The following is a 19,286-nucleotide window of genomic DNA, read 5'->3' as shown; positions in this document are numbered from 1 at the left end:
GAAATAGAATTGAATGAAAAAATAAAAAATAAATATATAAATAAAGAAAGAAAGAAAGAAAGAAAGAAACGAACGAACGAACGAACGAACGAACGAACGAATGAACGAACAAACAAACAAACAAACAAACAAACAAACAAACAAACAAACAAACAAACAAACAAACAAGTAAAAATAAGAATAATGATTATCAAACAAATATGTCTTTAACGCTTATTTTATTTGATTTGATTTTTATGTCATTTTATTTTATTTTGTTTTTTTCCCTCGTGTTATAGATGTAAAATTATGCATAGACGAAAGTAGCAAGGGTTGCTGTATGGAGAAATACGAGGAAAGCCAGCATCTCTTAATAATGAACAAATACACTGAAAATAAAATACCAGAGAAGATTGCTAAAATAAAAAATAAAAGGATGGAATTATTAAAGGAAAGTAAAGTTACTGAACTGACAAATAAATTCAATTTTGGCAAGTATGCATTTTCTAGACTCACCGATAATAACATATTTGACTTGGTTAGAAACTATTTAGCTATATTTTTATTTCTAAATTTAATAGTTTTGATGGTACGACAAAAGAATACTATGAAATAAAATTAAGAAATGAAGGCTTACCAACGAGAGAGATCTTGTATGAACTGTATAAGTATTTCTGTAACGAAAGAGGGATGGAAAATACTAGAATAAGAGAAGATTTAGATATGCTAGCTGCACATTGCAGATTGAAGCGGGAAGTACAACTTAGGAAGGTGAACAAATACTGATTGTAACTACATTCTAGAATGAGTTGAGTCTTGCACAAAACTAAAAGCAAGTGCAAGATAAAACAAAAAAATGTTGTTCATTAAATATGTAAATTGTAGGAATTGTATTTAAATAATAGTATATCTTTGCGTAAAAAATTATTATAAAGTGTGTAATGTAAGGGTATTTTGTGATCTATAATATAATAAATATCAAAAATATCAATAGATGGGTAGGCCTATGTGTTTGTCTCTTTCAGATAATTTTAGTGTAAGTACTCGTACTTTCATAACACGGGGAGTTTTGTGAAATTCGTGTAAAACATTGATAAAAAAATCACATCAATGTAACATTCGAGACAGATTACTTCTATTAAAACTATTTATTCGTTACTAAGTAATGATAATAGTAATATGCATTACAAGAGTGGTATGTTGAAGTTTTCATGTTCGAGGAAAAGTTTGAAAAAGCGAAACGTAGTTGAGCTTTTTTAATTTCCGAGAATTGAAAGAAAACATACTGCTCGTGTATCGTACATTATTTTGTGCGAAGATCGTTTATTACATACCTGAAAGAGGAATTTCTAATTAGTTGCAATGAAATCTCCATCTTGGTTTCTGTTCAATGATGGCAAAAAAAAAAAAAAAAAAAAAAAAAAATCTATCTTCAACATTGTTGCTTTAAAATGTTTTCTGTGTTTACTATACTCCAGCAGGCCGTGATATACGTCTGTTTTTTTTTTCCCCAGTCTATAAATGCGAACTTAAAACAAACGGTGAGGTTATGTAATGATTTATTTTTCATTTTAATAGGCATTTTAACAATATTATTTATATAACATATTGCAGTAATAATATCAGGAAGTTTAATTTTGCCGGTCAAAGTAGCCGCCATGATGAGTCTGGAATCTTGTTGATTTTTTCATGGCTTCCTTAATGTTACTTGCATCACGAATGCAGTAACTTTAGTGGAGTTGTAGAGTTTACTTAATTTTTGCAAATATTTAAAAACAATAATTAACAGTGCAATTTAGGTGAAATTGCAGTGGTAAGTTTTCAATTTATAATTATTACTATACTGAACGTCTCTAAAAATAATCTGTTAAAAGCCTAAAGCAGTAAAATCAATATGTCACTTAAGCGGTAAGAAGAGGGAAATTGTTATGTGTGTTAGGTTGGGAATACTGAATGTGGAATTTTAGACTTTCCGCGGATTGGTTTTGTGCGGAAACCAAGCAAATACGCACGATCTCGCACAAACAATATAACCTACTATCAGAGCAAATGACATGAGGCACAGGGACTTGAGTGTATTCCAATTAAATAAGTTGATCATTCCATTGTTACGGTTGTGACATTTCAGCTATAATTCAAGAAAGAAAATATTTTTAATAATAGCACTACAATAAAACTGCAAGTTACAATTTGTTCAAAATTTATTTCTACAGTGTTTACACAAGAACTTAAAAATCTCTAAAAGAAAATCATAATAGATACTGTAGATCCTACAAAACATAATTTATTTCATGTGACAGGTGTGGCCATTTTATGGCATGAAGTTCCCACAACGGTTCTTTAAAACAAGATCTCAGTGAAGTTTTGGGATAAGCAATATCAACTGACATTTTTTTTTTTCCTGATATAATATATATAATATTATTAGATAGCAATAGGTAAGGATTCATACATAGAGGGTGTAACAGAATAACTATTCCTAATTTTCTGATGTGATAAAGGACATGAAAATAAAAATTTTTTCTTAATAAAATAGTGTCCAGAAATCCTTCGTATAAAAGACAGAGCTCATCATTTACATTAGAGCTGCATTTATGTTTCAGCTGTTCTTGTTACCATGGAAATAATAATTGAAGTTAGTTTGTTGTTGTATGTCACAAACCGATAATCGTGGCTAACGAGAAAAACAGGTTGCGGCACGACTTGGAGTCACGTGGTTATCATGGTCTAGTCATGGCCATCTTGACAATCACCTAATATAGATACATGTTCAAAGTTCTAAAAAACAAAGGAATTTCTATATTAAACTCATGTTAAATGTGTATTTATATATAAACTTGTTAAATGTTGGTCATGTTATGACTAAGAATGTGACGTCGCGCCGTAACCTGTCTTTCTCGTTAGCCATGGCGATAATTTAATTTCATGATACTAAAATGAATCAGTATACAAATATTAAACTTGCAGACATGTCATATCTTATGCTGCACGATTGAATTAACATGTTTATGGTATTTTACTTCCGGAAATGTTTCCGGAGCTACTTGAAGATGTCCCGATTAATATTCGGAGGAACATGATCTTTCTACACGATAGTGCACTCGCAAATTGCAGCTTAAATTGTCGAAATTATTTAAATGTACATTTTCCGAATTGTGGATAGGGACAGTAGGTCCAGTTGCTTGGCCTGCACGTTCTCCAGATATGACTCCAGTTGATTTTTGTGTTTGTAGTGATATTAAATCAATTGTTTATGAAACATCCATCGACACAGCAGAAGAATTACTTGCTAGAATTATTCTTGCTTTTGACGATCTTCGTAACCGACCACAGATATTTCGACGGATTCGTCATTTAATCATACAGCATTATATTTTGTGTGTCAACAGTGGCGGTCGCAATTTTGAACAGTTCCTACAGTTTGTCTTATTTTCTTAATACAGTAGATAAAAAAAGTTACTGTGTAATCAGTCCCAGGTGGTGACAGGATTTTTTCTCGTTGTCAAACTTTCAGAACGGCCCCGAGGTTCACTCAGCCTCCTATAAAATTGAGTACCGGGTCTTTCCCGGGGGTAAAAGGTGGTCAGAGCGTTGTGCCGACCACACCACCTCATTCAAGTGCCGAGGTCATGGAAAGTATGGGGCTCTATCTCCATGCCCCCCAAGTGCCTTCATGGCATGTTACGGGGATACCTTTACCTTTTACCTTTTTTTACTGTGTAATCAGAGAAAGTATATAAAGTAACTTTCCAAGTTGAGATTCTTTCATTTTTTTCCATTCATACCACTATCACTTGAAAATGAAGCATTTTCGGACTTTACTTTATTTAAAAAAAAATGTTTAATTTCATGTCCCCCATCACATCAAAAAATTAGGAATAGTTATTCTATTACAACCTGCAGATATGATGCTCTAGCTCTATTGAAAACTTCTTTTTGTAAATGTATGTTTTTTAGTTGTGATCGCTTTGTGACGATTATGACACTGTGTGAACTTTTTAATTACATAACATGATATATGCACATACATAATTACAGTATATAGTTATATAATACTAATAATTATTGTAAATACATAAAAAACATTATTAATCGTTTTTTTATAATTGTGTGATAATGGTGTACAGGTTATTACAGCCAGTTTTTGCAGCTTTAAGTTATACAAGTGGAAGAAAATACCTGACAAGTCATTTCGGAAATTCATCAAGAAGAGATTATACTAGTATTTCAGAACAGTCTTCCGAGATGTCAAAAACGTACTGAAGCAAGAAGAGGACACTTTGGCATTTCTTGTGACATACTTATGTAAGATGCACTTGTATTCAATTTAATATATTTATAAACATTTTCTCTGCTAAACAGGTTTTAGAAAACAAAGGTACTATCCAGTGGCGGCTCCTGCGTATTTCTTAAGAGGAGGAAAGAAGGTAACAGGACGAAATGACACCTTCTTGAATGAAACATGCTACAAATTAGCCTACATGCATACATGTAAGACCAGGTAGTGTTGGGGTTGGCCTTCCCTTCTGTATAGCAATAATCTGTTCTTGTAAATTGAGTTTCCTAAATTATCCAAAATATATAATGTTTTCACTTCCATTCATTGTTGAATAATTGCACAAATTAACAATTACAAGGAAATTCGCCTCACAGCATTTTTCGAGCACACTACAGCATCACACGTGTTGGAAGAGACTATAGCTACTAACACGTAATCGGGAATGGGAAATAATCTGAGGAAAGCGAGAACACTGCACCCACCCATGTGGTCTGTGTTGCCACATGTACATTTTACAAATTCAGTATCACATGCTTTTGAAGAATATCAGTTCTTGTAAAGTCATAATTATTACCATTATTGTTCAAAGTTGCTGGTGGCCAATTTTTTATGTTAAAAATAATGTAGTTTGGAGTACCTACTTTCAATTTCAAATATATTTGTACAAAACTGACAACTTGGCTGTTGCCCTGTCTAGTACACAATGAATGGAAGTGAATTTCAGGGGCCAAAAAGATCTACAATACTAACATAGAACTACTTCCTCTTTGTTTTATATAAACCCGACTTTAACTTTCAAATATCCTTGAAAGTTTCAACGATGAATAGTAGCCTATATAAAGTGCAATGAATAATATATTTGATTTATAATTTAAAAAAAAGTGTATATTATGGTGTCTTTCATAGTGTTGCGTTAAAACTATTTTTATTGTGCCTCCTCCTAGATGTGTTATAGTCCGGTTGAATGCAAGATCGTTAGATGGCAGCGATAGCGAGCTTGCTGCACGACCAGTTGGTTTCTATTTCCCGCCCATGCGCTGATTCAGAGGAGAATCTTCTCCCTTTCCGTTCATTTACGTGCTTTAAAACTCTGCTTCTTTCTCTGGCCGCTAGAGCGCTGTTGTCTATGTGTGTTAACTGCAGTAAAGGAGAAATGGATTGACTTTCCTCCACACAAACAATCTCGCATCTTTCTCACAGTTTTCTAGCAGCACATGAGCGCGCATCGTTTGAAACTCGATCAACCGAGGTTTTCTTATAGCTGTGAACTTAAAAATTATAGAATCTTCCTTGAATTTCAAGGCACATAATTATTTTATTTGGTATTTACTTTCAAAAGAAGAAAATGTGAGGAGGACGTTCCTCCCTTCCCTCCCCCGAGGAACCACCACTGGTACTATCATTGACATGATGGCAGTTTTGCAGTAACTATGCAGAAAATACCACTGAGCTCGCAGTGTCAGAAAAGTGTCACATATGGAGGAGCCTATAATACCTACAATTAATACAAATTACAATAAACAATGCATGTAGATCTCAGTACTCATATCTTCATGAAGTCTGCAGAATTTTATGGAATAAGTACAAATATAGAAAAAAGAATAAACATCTCCAATACATTGACAGCTGTACCAACTAGCACTACTGTCCTTTCCCCATCTGTAGCTTTTTTCTGCAAAGAGCAAGTAATATCTTGTAGCATGTTCCAGTCAGGTTCGTTAGCCCCCTCGCACTTAGGCTCGCCTTCTGATTCTGTACTGGTAACCACCTTTTTTTCCCTAATCCAGTACCACAAGGGTTGAAGCTGACAGTCACACTCAAGGGGATTTCCGTGTAATTCAAGCTCTGATAATTGCTCCAAAGGCTGCACTACTTTCAAATCCAGAGAACGAAGACTGTTTCGAGCCAAGTTCAATTTCTCGAGATTAGGACTGGAATTAAATATTCCCGGCTTCAAGTGTGTTATCTTGCAGTCAGAAATGTCCAAAGAAACAAGATCTTCAAGATCAACAAAGTGTTCTGGTTGGAGATGAGATATGGGATTGGAAGAGAGATCAAGGTTCTCCAAGGATGTCATATTTTTGAACGTTTCTGTGTCAATTTCTGGAATATTATTGTTTTCAAGTAAAAGTACAGAAAGGGACCTTATGCTACTGAACGTATTTTTCTCTAATTTTCTCAGATGATTGTTGGATAAAAATAGGCGCCTCAGTCTAGGAACACTCTCAAATACGTCCGGATGCAATGTTTTAATTTCGTTAGAGGCCAAATCAAGTACCCGTAAATCCCGAAGTCCATTAAAAGCTCCAGGAGGCAACGAACGTATAGAATTATTCTGAAGTCGCAGTTCAGTCATCTCGGTTGCTCCTTCAAAAGCATCTTCCTCTATATTTTCTATACAATTTTGACTGAGTGATAGCTGATCTATTTCTCGTATACCTCGAAATGCACCACTTTTAAGGGACTTAATTTTATTACGACTTATATCCAGAAACCATATGTTAGACAAACTTTCAAATGTTCCAGGTTCTATATTTTCAATTAAATTGCCTTCAAAGCTAATACCTCGTAAATCATCTAATTTCGCAAAAACACTAGGCTTCAGTACTCGAATCGAATTATTCACAAATGATATGGCTCTAACTACAGATAAATCATCGAAAATACCTTCCTCAAGAGTTTCTAGTTTGTTGTCATCTATCAGAAGCATTTCAACTTCATTAAGTCCATTGAATGCGCCTGGTTCAAGAGTATGGATTGAATTGTTAGATAGCGTTAATGAACTGAGTTGTCCCAGTGTTTTAAACAAGTCTTTCGGAATTTTTTCTATTTTATTATTTTCCAACTCAAGTGTCAGTAGGTTTTCAAATGATTTAAAAGACGCTGCATCGATGCTTTTGATCATATTACTTTTAAGAGTAAGAGTTTGCAAGTTGGACAAGCTATGAAATATTTCAGAAGTAATAGTCTGAATTTTATTTTCTTCTAAACTTAGTTTTGACAAATATCCAAGACCATTGAAAGCCTTGTCCTCAATAGTATGAATATTGGCTCCACCAACACTCAATAAATCCAAATTTGTCAATGACTGGAACATATTCGAGCGGAGTATTTCCAAGTTATTATTATCCAAATATAGTCTTCTTAACCTGCCCAAATCTTGAAACGTTTCTTTCTTTATACCGTTAATGCTGTTATTAGCTAAGTTAATAGTGTTGATGTATTTGATTCCTGTAAAAGCATCGTGTGGTATACTTTCTATTTTATTGCCTTCAAGATTAATTTTAAGCCCATTATAATGAGTGCTAGTTTGACCTTGAAGGCCATGGAAGGCACTCGAATCTAACTCCTTTATAACGTTATGTGCCAAATTGAGAAAATTAAGTTTTGATAATCCCAGGAATGTGTCCTTCAGTATCGATTTGAGTTGGTTTTCGGAAAGTTCGAGAACCATAAGTTTCGTGAGCTCTTCAAATGTTCCTGGAGTGAGTGTGCTTAAGGAATTGTTATTAAGCTCTAAATCCGTGAGGGATGACAGATCTTGGAACACATTATCAGGCAATGCAGATAGTCCGTTATTGTCGAGTCGTAACACAGTCAAACTTTGAAGACCCTGAAATGTGTCAGTATTAAGGCTATGTAGTTTGTTCCAGGACAAATCTAACACACCTAAATTTTCAAGAGAGTGAAATGAATCTGGCGCAATTTGTTTTATTGAATTGTGACTTAAATGCAAGAACTGTAAGTTGGTCAAATCTTGAAAGTCGCCAAAACTAATAGAATCCAAACAATTATGTCGTAAATCCAAAATCAGCAGAGCATGAAGACCTTGGAAACTTCTTGGCTGTATGTATGTTATGGAATTGTGGCTTAAATGTAATTCTTCTAAACTTTTCAAAGAAGAGAACACATCAGATTGAACTGATTCCAATTGGTTATAAAACAAATTGATTTTCTTGAGTTTGTCCAACCCGTGAAATGTTCCAGTTTGTAGACTTTTAATGTTATTGCTAGCTAGATTGAGATCTTCTAGTGATGTCATGGATTTGAAGGAATCATTATCGATGTGCGAGACTTCAGATGAGACTAAGGAGAGTTTTATCAACTGTTTGAGATTACTGAAGCTTGTTGTTTTGAGAATCGGTATATTGTTGTAATTGAGGTCAAGGTAGAGTATTGCACTGCTGACATCATTTGGCACTTCTGTGAGACTGCTGTTGAAACAGGAGCCTGCGTTACTTCCCCAGATACAAGGAGAACACGTGACTTGCAGAATCTTAGTAATTCCGAGAAGGAGAATTATCTTCAGAGCAGTCTTCATAACTCTACAAAAGAAAAAATTTTCTGATGTTAAAAATAATTTACAACTTTATAGGAACACATCTGTTTTTTACTTTAAATTACATTTTCGACAAATATACATAGGCTATGTCGTGTGCCAGTCTCTGTTGATGTTCCTCTGCTTGCTATGGTCATAGGTGAAGAGAGGGGAAACCGGAGTGAGTAACGGAGAAGATGGGCCGAAGTTTGTGGGGGGGGGGTGATGCGCCAATTGTCGCTATTTCTGGCCAGAAAATTTTCGAACAGAGAAGAAAGGGTGCAACAAAAGAAAATATGAGAGGAAAAAAGGTCATTGATTAACTACTGGAACTTATTCGTGTTAATTATGCAAGTCTGTGCGGCTTACAGCTGTTTCGGTGTATCATCACACCATCTTCAGAGCCTACTAGATCTCGGCATCATCTCGAACTTCTCTACCTGTTATGTGAGTGCGTTTGATTGTTGAAAGGTGTTGAATAGTGGAGACAAATAGTGTGTGTGTATTGAAATTGATCTGTGTGTTGAGAATTTGATCAGGGTGTGTTTTAGTGTGTTTGTATATTTCGTATTGTTCTAGTGTGTTGAGTTTTTGGTTCTTGGGTTGTATGTGTAGGATTTCCATATCCGCATTTATGTTATTGTATGTATGGTTAGCATTGGTTATGTGATCGGCGTATGTAGATGTATTGTATCCTCTGGTTATTGCTTTAATGTGTTCTTTGTAGCATGTTTGGAATGATCTGCCTGTCTGTCCAATATAGAACTTGTCGCAACTATTACATGTGAGTTTGTATACACCTGTGTGGTCATATTTATTTGTTTGTGTTTTTTGTGTGTTGAGATGTCTTTGTAGTGTGTTTTCTGTTCTGTATGCTATGTTGTATTTCTGGTTTCTGAATGAAGATGTGATCTTATGTGTGCTTTTGTTTTCATATGTTAGTGTGATGTATTTCTTGTGTTCTTGTGTCTGTGTTGTGTTTTGCGTGTTTTTGTGTTTGTTAAGGTTTTTTGTTTTGTCTTTTTTATGATGTTGTCTATTATGTTTGGATTGCAACCGTTTTCTTGTGCTATGTATTTGATTGTGTTCACTTCTTCATTGTAGTGTTGTTGGCTCGTGGGTATGTTGAGTAATCTGTGTACCATTGTCCTGAATGCAGCATGTTTGTGTTGTATGGGGTGGTTAGATGTGTTGTGTATGTGTGTGGTGGTGGTGGTTGGTTTTCTGTATATTTTGAAGGTGTGTTTGTTGTCAATTTTTGTTATGGTGATGTCTAGGAAATTTATGGAGTTGTTGTTTTCAAGTTCCAGTGTGTATTGAAGTTTTGGGTGTAATTTGTTTATGTATTGGTGTAGTTTGTGTATTTGTCTTTTGTTTCCTTTGTATAGTATGAGTATGTCGTCTACGTATCTGTGCCAGTATATTATGTTGTCTGCATATTTGTTATGTTCATTGTTGAGTATGTATGTTTGTTCTATGTTGTGTAGAAATATCTCTGATAGTATGCTGGATATGGGTGATCCCATTGGCAATCCTTCTGTTTGGGTGTAGTATTTGTTGTTGTGTGTGAAATAGTTTTGCTTTGTTATGATGTCTGTGATTTCGATGATTTCTTTGATGTGTTCTTGCGGTGTGTTGTTGTCTATGAGCATTTGTTTTAGTATCTGTAATGTGTCCTGTATTGGTATGTTAGTGTATAAGTTAGTGATATCGAAAGATGCTAGTGTTGCACTGTGCGGTATGTGTTGTTGTTTTGTTTTGTTGACAAGGTCTATAGTGTTCTTTATTGTTGTCTGTTTTCTGAACTTTGAGAGGTTCTACAGGACTCAAAACAAAACATTGTTTCTAATGCCATTTATATTAATGAGACATAAATTTGTGAGGATATTACATTTTAAGATAGTAGAATTAATACTTCTTGTATTTTATGTTAATGACAACACACTACATACCACCAGTCAGGTAGTTTTACAAAAAAAAAAAAAAAAGCCAAAATACCTCCATTCACTTCTATGCAAAATTGCACCATATGCCTTATGTTGGCAAAGGTTCTTTGATCGTCTTTAATTTCCCCTGCTGCTGCAACTATCTGGACCACCAGATCCTGTTTAAAAAAGTGATTTGTAAAGTAGGGCCTTCAACAATAGTGTGTAAAGGAGACAAAATTCAGGGAACAGAAATGCCACGGAAAAGGGCCTCGTCTGCCAATCCAGTACTGTGAAAATCGTGGATCTAAATACCTGCGCACACAACAATAATATGGTAGGAAACCATCATGTTGGTACCGCATTCGCTGTCTTGTTACATGTCCCACATCTTCCAACAATCCAGGCAAAATTGCCCTAAGGAATGTTCAGTAGCTGGTGCCATTTATATGCACAGATAGGATGTAGGATCCAAGAGGGCTATATTAGGAGAGAGGGGTTCATAAGCCGGATTAAGTGTAATCTGTCAAGAAGCTTCTAGCAGCCATGAGCAGAGCGCCACATGCACAAAAAATGGCGGGAATTTCAAATGACTTCTCTTCACCTAACCGTTATATTCATATTTACATTAATGTTTGAAATGTAATCATTCCTATTACAATTTTTTACACTTTTTTTCTCCTTTCTTGTAAAAAAAAACCTAAGCCAATACCATCAGCGTTTTCAGAACATGATATCCCAGAAAGTAGAGGTAGGAAATGGGCTACGAAATTTTAAATGATTAGACATGACCAATCAAATCTGTTGTGTTAGAATTTATCAGATTTATTTAGTAACCATATTTTATTTCGTACATATACAAATATCTTTATTGCAATTAACTGTTTGCTGTTTCCAGTAACATATGATTTATAATTTATGCACGTGGCTAGGAAAATCTACAATCTATATCAAATTAGTTTTATGTGATACCATTCCTATATATTGTAAATGAAAATTCACCTTTCACTCTCTCCCGGTATTTTGAAGAAACGTTTTGTGGGGTTACTCCTCCTATTTCCACAATCGGAATACTTGCATTATGAGGCCAAAAATCCGATTTTTTATTTTATGTTTAAAAAAGTAAAAAACTTACTCTTTAAAACAATATAAATATTGTGTATTTCTATATATAAGTCCTGTAAATGGCCTCTTTAAATTTGGTGGTGCATGTAATTCAAACAGTACATCCTGCTTTTTTAAAAATGCAGTTTTCCATAAGTTCACATTTTTAAAACTTAAGTGCATTTTTCTCTGAAACTACTGAATCAATTTACATGAAATTTTTACAGTGTTTTCTGCAGCCTGTATTCTACATAGTAGACCTACGGGTTTAAGCATATCACATACATAACACGAGAAAAAAATATATGTGCACTGAAAAAAATTTAAAAAGATGTTAAGCAAAGTTCAGTATTTTTTCCGTTTCACTAGGTGTGAAATATTTAACTAAATTTTGCTTTAGAATTTAAAATATACACTACTAGATAACATGAAAAATACAAGGCATATGAGTGAAGATTGTAGCAAGTAAAGTGCACCTGAAGAATGAGGTACACTTAGTAAAGTTAGGGCCTTTATTTTGCACTTAGATACGAAACTAATTAGTTGTTTTTATACCACTGAATTCGGAATGATTGATTGTATGAACATGGAAATTTTTATTCCATTCTAAGCACTGAAAGCCTAGAAATATTGAACTAAACTTTTGCACTGAAATTTTTTAATCGCACTGGCATCACTATCCACTCCCCTTAATACGTACAGCCATTGCAATATAACGGGCATAAACAATAATTCTGCAACTAAAATAAAAACATTCAAAATATCTTCCTTAAAATTTATTTCCAGGACTAACAATTTGAACCATGAGCACGGATGTAAATATTCCATTTTCAGGAGTCTAAATTCAGTGGCGCAATGGTGGTAAGACACTATGTTAGTACTCTCAGTACAGGCTGTTTAGAGTTGAAAGCTATTAAAAGGAAAAATATTGGATTGAACCTCTCTCTCCTATTATAGCCCTCCTGATAGGGTCCCAATGAGAAAATCGTCAATTATGCTGACCTACACATTCTCTGTTAATGACCAGGCATTATTGTGGTATGTGGATTGAATTCACTCCACTAACACTCTATCACGTCTGAAACATACTCCATCAGTACAGCTGGCGCCAGCTTTTTTGGCGTGTGTCCTAGAGTACAGTGCCCAGTTTGTGAGCATGTTGCTAGTGCAGCTGAGAATGGTACCACTTCCTATACACGTCACATTTTCCAAACACAGTTATCAGACTGACTATGGTAAAGGTAAGACATTAGCACTTAATGTTCCCATTACTTATTTCACACGCCAAAAACGGTGACGCAGGCTGTAACAATATTGAAGATGGAAATGTAGGTTGCATTTGTTGTCTTGAATAGATTAAAACAATAGAATTAAATCAAATTAAATAACTGTTATTGAAAATAAAGTACTTAAAGAATAAACTAATACAACGAATTCAAAATGTACTCCTTACAAAATAGGTAACCTGAGAATATACTGTTATAATTCGAAGTTACATGTACAATACTTTTCTGAACAATGAATTTTTAGCAATTATTGTTTGTTCCAAAGAATTAAGTCATGAAATGCAATACAATCCTCAATGAAAAATTATCTCACAATAAGCACTAATTTTACTGTCTTTATCTGCAACTTATTTTTCTGAAAAGTTCGTGGTGCAAAGTGTCACTGTGTTTTGAGCATTTTTACAACGATATCCACTACTATGATCAGTACAGTGAGTAATTTCATGTATGCTTACATTTACTTATCATTTCTTCATAGACTGTTCTATAGTCAATTTCATGAATATTATGTATCTGATATGCTATTTTCATAACTTACATTATTTAAGAAGATTTTGACAATATGGTAAGCAGCTAAATGATATTTATTGCCTGATATGTCTAGCACATAGCACTGTTTGTATTAGCTGTTATCTCTGGATTTAAGAATTTGAAAAATTCATATCTCGAAAACTAGGTCCTTTCCGGATGTAGAAATTTATAGAGAGGTTATGGAAATTATGGGGGAACAATCATTATGAAAATTCATTATCATTTTGGTGAGCCTTCCTTGTAAGTTAATGGTATGTTATGGGGTTCACATTGTTAGTTTTAATAGAGCCAAAGTTTCCTTAGATCAGCCATCGTCAACTGGCCTGGATACTAGTTCGGAGCACCAAGACGCTGGCTGAGGAGGTAGTACTGTGCAGTGTGCAGTGTGTCGAGCCAAGCCATCACAGAAGCCAACTTTCTGACCATAATTTACAATATCTTCTTCGATTGTGTTCTACACGAGCATTGACACCTAACATTGACCAGTTAGTGAGGGGAATATGAATTAAAAAATCCAGGAAAACCAATGCTAACAATCAGCGAAAATAATTGTTATTGTTATTTACATTGTAATAAAATAATTTAGGCCTACTTCAGTCTTGTAACAGAAACGATAATATGTTTCATTATGTTATACATAATAACAAATAATTGGTTTTGTGATATAGTGTCAGATAAAAAAAAATGGATAAGTAATTTTATTTTATTGACGAGACTTGAACAAAGGAATAGGATGACATGATTTTAAATTATTAATGGATTCGATTTGTTTATATTTTGTAACAGTGAAAATGCAATTTAGGTCTGTAAGTTCTCAATTGCTTTAATATGCAAAAAGAACTATTTACTTTCAAAACCGTTAAAATACATAACGGAAAAATACAACTGGTTTCTTGTCTTAAACTGAAAAGTGATTCACTTATTACACAGTTCCTCTTAAAATAAATTAAGTACATGCTTCTTCCGTGTTTATTTTCATTATAATTATTAGAGACTGATTAAAAGGGTTGAACAAGTGAACAGACGCCACTGCCATCACCTGATTCCTTCCCCCACCTCCTGCTGCACAGTTGATGTCTAAGGGATAGAACTCAGCTAGCGAGCAAACTGTGCCTGCACCATAGTGCACTGAGATGACGACCCCTGCCTTAAATCAATGGCTTGCCATTAACCCTTTTTACAATATCGAGAAATATTTTAATAGCGTTGTTTGCAATTTTAGTGTATTGTCTATGTTTTTGATTGTTATTCTAATTTGTACTTGACTATGTTGTAGCATCTTCTGATGCTTTGACAGAACCAACCAATCAAATCAGATCAACTAAGATTGGTTAGCTCAACCCTTGAAAAAGAAACAGGAAATATGACCTAGGCTAATCCCTGTAAATAAAGAAGATGGATAATTATGATGCTAGAGGGAACACATTTTTCATGAAGATACTGGAGTATGCTGAACTATTTTATTAGTAAGATTCCCTTAGATTTGTTTTATATATTCGAATGATCAACTGTTTAAAATTAAAAAAAATATATTTAACAATTTTTTTACAGCGAATGATAAAATGAGGAATACTTACTTACATGTAAAAACTGTGCCAGATTCAAGAGCTTTCCCTGCATTCGTTCTGTTGAACTTAGTGTTACTAAGTGACCTGCAGATCAGTCATCAGACATCACCCAGCCTGAGTATTATCAAATTCATAGATATCTCAGTTTTTATAAACACAGATTCTGCCAGAGGGCTGTTGGCCAACATAAATAACACATGTTTGTTTATTAGGATTCTTTAAAATTAACAACCAGTATAACCGCACACTAGTAAAAAACGTGTTGATATTTATCCCATGATTCAAGCGTGGGAGCCATGGGTTCATGTCACGTCTGAGACATGGATCTTTTTTACTTTCTTATGAACTGAAACCTGATAAACACTAAGGATATATTTTGGCGATGATTTTCTATTTCTTTTCTTGTCTATTCAGCGGGGAACACCACTCGTCCTAATTTTTCCATTTATGTCATTATTTTAAATATCAAAAGAATCATTCAGCACGTATTCAGAAAAATTACTAGTTTGTCTGGAAATTTATAAGTAGTAATATCTAAATAATTTAAATCATCATAATCATTATTATCATCAACATCATCTTATTTTATTATTATGTGATTTATTATTAATATTAATGTACTAGCCAACAGTGATTAGCCAATAACGGGATATTACAAGGTTTACAACAACAATAATAATAATAATAATAATAATAATAATAATAATAATAATAATAATAATACAATACTAATGAAAATGATTATGGTAAATATTTAACAATTAACTATGCAAATTCTTAGTTTATAAATTAAATGGTTTGCAGTTTTAATACGTCTGGAGACAGGAGAAAGAGATTTAGAATTTCTGTTGTAAAAAAAAACTTTCAGTTCTCACACCTTTCATACCAACAAGAAAGCTATGATTGTTTACGAAAGATTCACAGATTGTACACCTTTAAGGACCCTGAATAAAAATAAGGAATCAAGAAAACAGCTGACAAATGATGGGCACTGGTACCACCAAATAGGCTAGCAGTAATTAACCTATATTTGAAGAGCTAAAGAAGAAGAATTATGCAGTTTATGAACATGTTCCATTCCCGATCGGAAATGATGTCATAGAACTGGCAGACATGCTGTCATTGCCACAGATTGTACCTGACGCTCTATGAAGAGCAAACAACATTTTTATGAAGGGTCACGTAGTTCTTATCCTAACTTAATGTCACGAATTCATAATATGTGATCGACAAGTACATATTTGAATAGTTCTACATTGTACATTATATTTTACGATTATTATGGCTAAAGGCATTTAACAAGAAGTGATAACAGCTCCACTTGTTTGTCATTAATTATATAATGTAAGGTTAGATAACTCAGATGACCTATCTGGGGTCATGTTCCATTTTTAAAAGCATCTGTAGTTGTTGTTATGTCTGTTCTTAAGTTACTTCTGAAATAAATTAACACAGTTGTAATAATAATAATAATAATAATAATAATAATAATAATAATAATAATAATAATAATAATAATAATAATAATAATAATAATAATTTATTATTTATTTATTTACTTATATTTAATGTGCTGTACAACAACCAGAGGCCAATTACAGTTCAGCACAGACAATATAACAAAAACATTAGCAATAATTTACAATAAAAGTACAAAGAAATAATTAAATAAATGGCAATTAATTAAAAAGATAATTACAAATGAAATAATGGAATCATAAATGAAGAATGGAATCATATAAAATAGTATTACAAAGATATACAAGATTATAATACAACGACAATAATGACCATGAATGGACGGGATAAAATGGATGACTAAACTACATAGCATAATGAGATAAAAGTAATTGTATTTGAAAATGAAAGGATGGAATCTAGTAAGTTAATAAATAACAAAATGATATAAAAGTTAGCGAGAATAATATTAAAATACATATTTAAACAAAAGATATAAATGAAAACTGATATAAAACTTCAAAATATATACTACACATTAAATGGATCCAAGCTTGATCCATGCAAATTAGCATATTTTATACATCTGCAGACCGGAGAGAGAGATTTAGAATTTCTATTGTAAAACATTTTATGATATCTTAAACCCTTAGCAGGAATACGAAGACTGATATTGCTTAGGAAAGATTCACAATCAATATCACCCTTAAGAACTTTACAAAAAAATAAGTAATCAAGATCTTGACGTCTGGCAAATAAACTACAGTAATTAAAATATTTGCAGTTAATCTCATATTTATAATCATCAGAATAGGTAAAAATCTATAAGAACAAAGATAAATAAATTTTCTTTGAACATTCTCAAGCTTAGCCGAGTCAGTGGAAGTAATAGAGTTCCATACTACAGATGCATATTCAAGCTTGGATCTGACCAATGTATAGTATAAAATTAATAAACACATAGGAGTAAAAAAAGAATAAGTTATAGATCTAATTAGACCAAGCATTCTTAATGAATGGGTATAAATATATTGCACATGATCATGGAAATATAATTTAGAATCAAGTAAGACATCAAGATCTCTAATAGTATCTTTCCTAGTAATTATGGCATTATTAAGAGTATAATTAAATTTTTGGGAGGTTGTTTTACATGTGAAAGAAATAGCAAAAGTTTTGGATTGATTAATTTTCATTCCGTTTTCAACCAATAATAATAATAATAATAATAATAATAATAATAATAATAATAATAATAATAATAATAATAATAATAATAATGTGACAGCTGCAACGGGGTTTGAACACGCGTCCGACAGGGCGCGCGGCAGACGAAACGCTGGTACGGGGAGCATCTGCATGCTGAAGGGCAGAGGGGGTGTATTACGTTAACGCGACGAGGGGAGAGTGCGCGCGCAGCTGCTACTCGCAGAGTGAAGGGGGGACGGACCCTCCCGAATCTTCTAGAGAAGTTCATCCGAAGAGCAGCAGCGTGCGAGATGATTCGAGAACGGACACAAGCGTCGAAATAACTCGAACTTTCCAGGCCACGTCACTGTGGTTATAAAAGAAGAAGCGCGAGGGAACTCAGAGAGAGTGTGATTCATGATTAGTTCAGTGAGTAAGCCAGAGCAAGCAAGCCAGTCTTATGTACCGGAGTTCGACTCGAGTGTGCGTCCGCAACTGTGTCAGCATCCGAAGGCCTGAGTTCGAGTGCAGTGGATCGCAGTTGGAGGGACCTGAGTTCGAGTGCAGTGGACCGCACTTGGAGGGACCTGAGTTCGAGTACAGTGGACTGTCTCTGAAGGTCTGTGGTTCGAGATACTGTGAACTCGAGTGACTGAGCTAGAAGAACTGTGAACTGAGAACTGACAGTTCTGATTTGTAAATAGTGCTTTGTAAATATTAGTTAAGATTAACAGTTCATTGTTGTTCTTAATAGTCCAAGTAAATTGTCATTGTCGTTTGTGGAGTGCAATAACGAACGCTGTGTTGCTGTGCGGAGAGCAAATCCCATTGTTGCCAAGAGCGTTAATTGTGAATTGTGGAAAGGAATTATTATTGTTGAGTTGAAATAAATTTACAATAATAATAATAATAATAATAATAATAATAATAATAATAATAATAATAATAATAACCAGTAGCAAAACGTAACAAAAAAGTATGGGGATATACACACAAAATATCTAAATCATTCCGAGAACAATAATATCTTTTCGCTTAAAGCATTAGTGACAGACTGGGCCAAATAGTTCGGAATATGTGCTTTCAAAAACAGAATTGCTTACAAGTTGGTCTTTCATGGAAGGCTTCATCTATTGCCATTAAGTCTAGGGTTTCTAAATAACTGTATTTACTTATTGATTCTTGGGCTTTTTGATTTCTTCTAAAGGCTAATTTATTCTTGCCTTCCGAAGTGTCATACTACATCAACAATGTAATCAAATATTCGTCTATTCCATGTCACATTTTCATTATGTCCAACAGCTTCTAAGCATGATGTTTCCCCCAGCTTTCTATTGTTTATTCCCAACATGTGGAATATTTCTGCATTTTGAATATGTTTTTATAGCTTTTACTTCAGAGCTTTTTACTGTGGAAATACCAGTACAACTCCAAGGTTCTTCACCCGCTCAAAGCCATATAGTCACCTATATTTAGAGAACCGGTACCAAGTACTTTGACATTTTCTAGTCACGTTTTTGTCTTTCTTCGACATATTTAATTGAAGACTGTCTATTTATTTTAGACTTAAGTTCAACTTCTTCTCAATGTTAAAGACAACAAAGAATTGCTTTCAAGGAAACTATCTGAATCAAAAGTCACATTTTTCAC

General features: G+C 33.7%; 1 protein-coding gene across 2 annotated transcripts; it reads right to left on the bottom strand.

The window, feature by feature from the left end:
- Positions 1-2,162: 2,162 nt before the first annotated feature.
- LOC138701938 (protein artichoke-like) lies at positions 2,163-15,160 on the bottom strand. 2 transcript variants are annotated; one of them, XM_069829307.1, is made up of 2 exons: positions 15,004-15,160; positions 2,163-8,583 (listed from the first exon to the last, which is right to left on the bottom strand). In XM_069829307.1, the coding sequence occupies exon 2, from the start codon at positions 8,577-8,579 to the stop codon at positions 5,829-5,831; it is 2,751 nt and encodes a 916-aa protein (XP_069685408.1). In that variant the 5' UTR covers positions 8,580-8,583; positions 15,004-15,160; the 3' UTR covers positions 2,163-5,828. The 2 variants fall into 2 exon arrangements, with proteins under 2 accessions (XP_069685408.1, XP_069685409.1); XM_069829308.1 differs by having other exon boundaries at positions 15,000-15,142.
- Positions 15,161-19,286: the final 4,126 nt, after the last annotated feature.

This window comes from Periplaneta americana, chromosome 6, assembly GCF_040183065.1.
Source record: "Periplaneta americana isolate PAMFEO1 chromosome 6, P.americana_PAMFEO1_priV1, whole genome shotgun sequence".
Classification (NCBI taxonomy): domain Eukaryota; kingdom Metazoa; phylum Arthropoda; class Insecta; order Blattodea; family Blattidae; genus Periplaneta; species Periplaneta americana.
The sequence above is the reverse complement of the archived record's forward strand: the minus strand, read 5'-3'. Positions and strand labels throughout refer to the sequence as shown.

Coding starts and splice junctions, on each gene's coding strand:
- LOC138701938 (XM_069829307.1), bottom strand. CDS start 8,579: ATGAAGACTGCTCTGAAGATAATTCTCCTTCTCGGAATTACTAAGATT.